General features: G+C 37.3%; 1 protein-coding gene across 1 annotated transcript in view; it reads left to right on the top strand.

Annotated features, from left to right (window-relative positions):
* Nucleotides 1-2009: 2009 nt before the first annotated feature.
* The window catches only part of LOC126199097 (actin-related protein 10), a 51961-nt gene continuing 45987 nt past the window's right edge, over nucleotides 2010-7983 (top strand). Inside the window, exon 1 of the mRNA XM_049935847.1 lies at nucleotides 2010-2140. Within this exon, the coding sequence (XP_049791804.1) occupies nucleotides 2058-2140 (83 nt within the window). The 5' untranslated portion in view covers nucleotides 2010-2057. The remainder of the gene's footprint in view (nucleotides 2141-7983) is intronic.

Genomic DNA, 7983 nt, shown 5'->3' with positions numbered 1-7983 from the left:
ACCCCCATACTGTCTAAAATTTTTGAAACAATTATTTATACTGGAGTTTGTGTTTATTTGGATAACTCAAATATAATTAGTGGTAAACAATTTTGATTTAGAAAAGGTAAATCCACAACTGATGCAATGAACTCCCTAGTAAAATTCGTCCTAGATGTGTCAGAGACTAGAGGACATGCCCAGGCTACATTCTGCAACCAGAGTAGAGCTTTTGACTGTGTAGAGCATGATACTTTGTTGAATTAGCTATTCTATTATGGTTTTGATGACAACAGCATAATTATGTTTAAAGCTTCCCTAGAGAACGCCAACAAGTTGTGTGCATTGGCAGTGAGAAGTCAAATTTTGTTTGCATAAGGTCTGGAGTGTCACAAGGGTTTGTCCTTGGATCTTTGTTTTTATGGCTGATTAATTATCTGCCTTTATTCATTAATCGTCACACAGTGTTCTGTGCTGATGACACAAGTATTCTAAATAAAAGCTCACATCTAAGCACACTGAAAATATTAATCGAAAATACCCTTGCTTATTCTTCATTATGGTTTAGAGTGAACAATTTCCTACTAAATGAAAGCAAAACAAAGGTACTTAACTTTATCTTCAAAGACATTCCTAACTGTTGTGTATTAGAAATTGTTAAATTTTTATATGTCCTTATTGACAATAAATTGACCAAAGAACCACACATTAACATTGTATCTGCTAGATTTTCAATAGTTATTTGTTTAATTAGTAATTTAAAACGATATGTTCCAAATAACTCTGTAAGATCAGGATATTTTGCTTTCTTCCAAAGTATCATACCATATGGGATTTTAATATGGGGTAGTAGTTGTCATTTAAATGACGTGTTACTCTTGTAGAAGAAAGTAATAGGAATAATAACTGTTTCCAATAAAACAGAACATTGTAAATCTCTGTTCATTAAACTGGAATATCTGTCGGTAGTAAACTTATTCATCTATAATGTTTTATTGTGTGTCAGGAACAATGTTTCTAATTGTGCATTGACAATGATGGTTAAAAAATGGTTCAAATGGCTCTGAGCACTATGGGACTCAACTGCTGAAGTCATAAGTCCTCTAGAACTTAGAACTGCTTAAACCTAACTAACCTAAGGACATCACACACATCCATACCTGAGGCAGGATTCGAACCTGCGACCGTAGCGGTCGCGTGGTTCCAGACTGTAGTGCCTAGAACCGCACGGCTACTCCAGCCGCCTTGACAACGATGTACATAGGTATAACACTAGAAACAGAAAATGTGGAGAAATTTCATATTGCAGGTTATCTAAATCACATAACTCCTACCTAGTCCTTGAACTAAGGATTTTTAATGCAGTAGGCTAAGCAGATTTTAAAGAATTACCTGTAAGTATTTTTAAAGCTTAATTGTTTAAGCTACTAGTACACAATTCTTTTCACATAGCTGATGAATTTTTTGAAGATGAAAATACTGCTATCTAATATGTAGTTTCTAATTTTACTTCTTTCAAGTAAATTAAATTACATTGATACAGTACTTAATGTAGAAATGTATTTTTTTTACTTTGTCTATTGCTGTAAGAGCTGAATGACAATAAAATTTTATTATTATTATGAATAGTATTAGTGTTACCACATATTATTTACTGCCACAATTGGATCTGTGGAGGAAGTTTGGCTACGTTCATGTAGTGTGCTAATGTTGAGGCCATCATACGACAGAGGCTGCTTGTCTATACACTTTTAGTAAATTAACTTTGATGCTTTCATTCGACAGCCGAATGCTATTGATGATGCCTTGCAGATTTGGGAATTTTGAAGAGCTAGTGATGTTCATTATTTCTTTGCAAGTTTTGAGGGATAGGTGCTCAGTAGATTATACTACGGTTTTACGCGTCTTTAAATGTTATTTATAAAAGTACTATTCGTAAAAACATTTTTTATGGATGTTTATGATATTACGATCATCCACCCTGTTGAAGTCGCTCGATGTGAGTGTTTTATCTTTGGTATCTTATGTATCTATGAAGGTGATGTCAGTGTCAGTTAGCCTTTCAATGTGTTTATGTGATGGCTTTTTATGAAGGAATTGGACTTGGCGTGACAACTGATAGGCAAACAGTTGTGTTGGACATCGGATATGCGTATACGAAGTATGTGTTGTAAATTTTACGTTACTGTACACGCTGCTTTCACTAGTTTTACATCGCTTAACTTGGAAGAACGGGCTGTCAATGTTTGTAAACAATGTAGCGGTCTTTGGCCAAATTACTAAGCCATTAGTGAATCCTTTTATAAGACTTTGCCGATTGTTATTTTAGTTGCTAAAATATTCAACTTCTTCCCAGTAATTGACATTTCGCTACATGAATTTACCTTTATTTGCATTTCCCTGACATTATCATATTACGGTTTTTTTTTTGTTCAGTGCAACCAGAAACTGTGAGATCAGAACACACTGTCTTTATGATCAAATTCAGAGGTATATTGTACAGGATATTTCCAGGATAGATTGTGGTAACACACCTTTAAGTCATTGTTTCTTGATTGTCTTTTGGTTATACTGCTTATGCGTGTCACAGTGTCTAATTCCGGTCACAATCGAAGCAGTTCCTGCTTACGTACTATTGTGAGAAATGTGCACTTAATTCCCAGATTTGACTTACACTTAACAAATATTTGAAGTCAGAGACTCATTTTCTGTAATGCTGCTTTGATAATATCTAATCTATCCCGTACATATTTATGTTTACGTTGCGATATATAACCGTTTCTGTATTTAAAATTGCTTTCTGCGAAATTATACTGTTTACTTGTTGGAACCAGTCCAGGATCTCAAAAATACTTCATTCTTTGTACGATTCGTTGTTAGAAAATATCAGGAATGTGATGTCAATCTATAGCAACAATACCACAAGTACACATTACACGTTTCACTCTCCCAGGTTCTAAACACTGTATGTTGGTTCAATTTTAAAAATTATTTTGTATTAAATGTTTTTAAGCTTATGCAAAGTTGCTTATGTATTTTCTTATTTTATTGAACCACACAGATTGCTGTGTTACTGATGTCTGGCAGTTCTCCCATGTTTTTATGTAACAAGAACAATATTGTCTCACAAAAGAAATTCTAGATAAACTGAACTGTACACGATTTCTTTTGGCGATTTTCTGTGACTTCACTAAAGCTTTCAACTGTGCCACACTATGGCATTGAAGGTGAACCACTAGCCTGACCAGAATCTTGCTTGCATGATAGCAAACAGTTGCTGTAACACTGTAACAGTTGCAGGTGAAACAGTAAAGTCATAGTGGTGAACTCTTTAAGTACAGTGTTCCTCAAAGTTCAGTCTTCGGACAGCAGATCTTCTTGGTTTACATTAACAACTTACCAGCATCAGCAATAAGGCAAATACTTGTATAATAATGTCTGCTGATGCTACAAGTATCTAGGTCATGAAATCCTCAATGCAGGTTACATCTGAAGCAATAATGCACCCAAAGTTGACAGGGAAATAATGATAACATATCATGTATATTTCAACTCACTGGTCTCATGTGGCACAATACTCTGGGGAAATGTAAAAGTAGAAAAAGTTTTTAAACTAATAAAACAAGAGCTATGAGGATGATCTGTGGTGTTACGAATCAGACCTCTTAATAGTCACCTGTGAAAGACACATGGAATATTAATCCTCACAAGTCAGTATATCTACTCAGTGATGATTTTTTAATCAACAACTGAAAACTTTATACACTAATTGTGGTATTTTCATGACACAGGACAGAAACAAACACCCAGTAATTCTGAATATAGTGTAAAAATGTTTTATCCAGTCTGGAATAAGGGTTTACAGTAAGCTTCCACTGACTATGAAAAACTAAATTGACAACCCTCATATATTCCAGAAGAAATGAAAACAATTCCTCATAAATGTATGTAATTTAAATGATTTCTAGTGCTATAAGTTAGGTAAAAGACATATCAGAAATGATATTGTAATCTTCATGGTAAAAGATAACAGCCAAACAGTTGCAGAACAGAGATTTAATGAAATCCTTGACCATCGTTTCGGTATATCTAGATATACCTACATCGGAAGCAAAAATGCACGTGAACAGGAAGACACCTTCATTAGCAAAACTTAGCAACGTAACTGAGATAGAAGAAAAACCACTTGTAGCTTTAAGTAACCATGAAAATTACCAAAGTATTATAAGCACAAAATCTTTTAGTCACTTACTAAAATCACTTCCTGCAGTAGAGATGCATAAAACAATTGTGCCGAAGGCATCATCAGAAGTTAAAATTAAAATATCATCTCCATCTGTACAGCATAATTATAGAGAGATGGTCGATTCAAACACGGCATGCTATCAGTTCTTAGCCTGTGAACTAGTGTGAAGAGGGTGTGGAAGCACTAGGGCAGACAGTTTCACCGTGAGAGGGCACAATTGTTTAATGCATTTCTACTGCATGATGTGAGTAACTAAATGTTTTTGTGCTTGTAATACTTCGGTAATTTTCATGGTTACTTAAAGCTACAAGTGTTTTTTCTTCTATCTCAGTTATGTTGCTAAGTTTTTTGCTAATGAAGGTGTCTCCCTGTTCAGGTGTATTTTTGCTTCTGATGAAGGTATATGTAGTTATACCAAAACCGTGGACAAGGATTACAATAAATCTTTATTCTGCAACTGTTTGGCTGTCATTGTTTTCATCGAAGATTTCCAACAGTTGCTGCTTTAGCCATTGTTAAAATTTTGTGGTTTTGTAATGTTATATGCTATGTTGTTTGTGTATTATTGTATGGTTTGTGAATGTGTTGTTTCCAGTATTGATTTTCTCTGTCTTTTTATCCATGTAATATTATACTCTTTCATTTGTCCTACATTACAGTCCAATGTTTATACAGGACCAAATAAAAATCAGGTGTTGGAATCTCAAAGTGTGGCTATTCAGATCTTGTAATAGACACCTAAAGCTAGAAAGCCAAAGCTAATATGAAGATGTTTTCAGTAGTATGGAAGGCATAGTAGTGGTAATATTGCTTCGTTGTATCTCCAGAAATCACACCTTTATCTTTCTCCTATAATGGAATGGGTGAAATTGTCAAAGACAGTTTTAGTATCATGTAAAGATTAAAGTGAGCTGCATTACAGATTTTTATTATATTTTGTGTAGTATAAGGCTACATCAGTAAAAATTAATATTTATGCTTATATCGTATTACAAACTAATATCTTGGTCACAACTGTAATTTATTGATTCCTCCATCATTAAGAACACTGTTAGATTGCCAGGGACAGATCTCGGAGGACATTCTTGAACTATACGGTGAATGTCTTGCTTCTCAGCACCTCAGACATAAGTTGGAGAAGTTATTCTTCCAATTATGCTGAGAAATGGGATACCTGCCAGTGTTTGTTGTTATTGTGTCAGTAACCAACCAGATCTTGAATAGTAATTCAAACCCAGGCGTATCCTTTGAAGTGTGATCATATATTATTTAATTGTTGTTTAGACCTACATACGTCTAGTGGAGATATTGAGGTATAAAAATCAGTGTTCCCATTCTGCTTTGAGGTTGAGAGGAACATTCGATAGAAGTCATCTTTGGTCAGTGACATAGTGAATGGCTGCTGTCACGTCACCTTTCAGTGCATATATTCACAGTTCTGTTGTTAGTTGGTGAAGACAACAAATGTGATTAAAAAATCTGGTTGTCGTGACAGGCTGATCTGTAGTGTAGCCTGTTAGAAAAATCAGTACATCACATTAGAGTTGCCATTTGTTTATGGTGTTTGTAGCATTTTTTATATCACTGGTCAAAGCTAATGACTTGTAGTTTTGAAGGTACAAACAACAACATACCAGATCAAAACTTTATACTCCTCTGGAGGTCACATTAGTTTGTCAGCTTTTGTTTTGCTAGTGCTTTATCATTAAAAGTGACTATCCATGGGTAGTTTCTTTCAGTCACCTCACTACTGTGGAGCATAACAATTTCTTGAGGCTTGTATCTTCACTTTGTTTACTGATGCTGTGCATTCCATTCTTACGATTATGGGTAAATTTTTTATATACCTGTCTTAGACTTTCTGCCACTGTAGCGCATATTCCTTACTCCAAATGATGTCATTTTGAGATCTATGATGCACCTGGCATTGAAACTGCATGTTTTTGAAATACACAAGTGTAAATATAATATCCACCAAATAGCTTCCAGAACACTGAAATTAAGATGACTGGTAACTAGATTTGCTATTATCAGCCAGTTACTGTGAGCACAGCAGATGTGACCTAGTTAGCCAATTACAAAGTAATATACATACGGTATAGAAATAAGTAGCGCTATACCTTTACATATAGTTTTGGTTGTCAATAATACTGCCTGCTACTTTTTTCCCCAGAGCGTGGTTAGGTTGTTTTTCTCTATATATTTTGCAGTTTCTGAGGCTGTCGTCAGGCTGGGAAACAAGGGCAATGTTTGAATTGCCACAATAGACCCGGTTGTGGTGACAGACTGATCTGTAGTATGGCTTGATTTCTACATTAGCTTGGAAAGTAAAAGTTTGGTTGTGAATTGGCAAAGCCAATGAATGTGAAAGCAAAAAAAAAAAAAAAAAAAAAATATCTGTGGTGACAGAATGATCTGTAGTGTTGCCCAACATCAAGGTCAGCTTCGAATGTAACAGTTCGGTTGTGAGTTAGTGAAGCCAACGAATGTGAAAGCAAAAAAGTCTGGTTGTGGTGACAATGACCAGTAGCGTAACCCAAAGGTTAGGTTGTAGACTAACAGTTCAGTTGTGTGTTGTCAAAACCAACAAATCTGATAGCACAAAGTCTGGTTGTGGTAGCAGACCAATCTGGGTCCATGTTAGGTTGAAAGGTGACAGTTTTGTTGTGTTTTGGTAAAGCCAACGAGTGTCAAAGCAGAAAACCTGATTGTAATGACCATATAGCAGAGATGCTGAGTCGCAGATAGGCACAACAAAAAGACTGTCAAACAAAGCTTTCGGCATTTATCAGGGCTAGACAAACAATACACAAATGACAACAATCTTAAGTCTGCCAAGGCCAGACTGTGAGCAGCAGCACATGATGGGTGAAGCAAACTGGTTGGGGGAGGGGGGGGGGAAGGAGGAGGCTGGGGTGATGATGGGGGAGGGATAGCAAGGTAGAAGTGGGGAACAGTAAAGTGCTGCTCATGGGAGCGTAGATGTCCCATACATCCACCCACCACCACCAACTCCAGTCCAGTCACAAGCATCACCCATCTCATCAAAGGCAGGGCTACCTGTGAAAGCAGCCATGTGATTTAGAAGCTAAGCTGCAGTCACTGTGCTGCATTCTACGTGGATGTGATAACTAACAAGCTGTCTGTCCGTATGAATGGCCACCCACAAACTGTGCCCAAGAAACAGCTGGACCACCAAGTTGCTGAGCACACAGTCCAGCATGATGTTCTTCATTTCAGTGACTGCTTCACAGCCTGCGCCATCTGGATCTTTCCCACCAGTGCCAGCTTTTGAGAACTGTGCAGGTGGGAACTCTCCTTACAATATATCCTAAGTCCTGTAATCCTCCTGGCCTCAGCCTTTGTTAGTCATTGTCCTTTACCCACCTATCCACTTCCCTGTTCCCATTCCAGTACTACACAGCCCTCTATTCAACCAACACACCTACAGTCTTTTTAATTCTCTCCTTTTCCACTGCCTCCCCCCCTCTTATCTAGCCCCCCAACTGCATCCAGCTGCCGTACCCTCTCCCCACCACATCCCTATATGCTCCCACAAGCAGCACCTTACTGCCCCCAACCCCTACCCTGCTACCCCTCCCTGTCCCAGCCTCCTCCTTACCCCCATCAGCCAGTTTGCTTCTCCCATCATGTGTTGCTGCTCACAGTCTGGCCTTGGCAGCCAAAAGACTGTGGTCGAGTGTGTGTGGGGGAGGGGGGGGGGGGCACGCGCATTGTTCATCACACTTTTTGTTGTG

The sequence above is a fragment of the Schistocerca nitens genome, chromosome 8, assembly GCF_023898315.1.
Source record: "Schistocerca nitens isolate TAMUIC-IGC-003100 chromosome 8, iqSchNite1.1, whole genome shotgun sequence".
Classification (NCBI taxonomy): Eukaryota; Metazoa; Arthropoda; class Insecta; order Orthoptera; family Acrididae; genus Schistocerca; species Schistocerca nitens.
The sequence above is the reverse complement of the archived record's forward strand: the minus strand, read 5'-3'. Positions and strand labels throughout refer to the sequence as shown.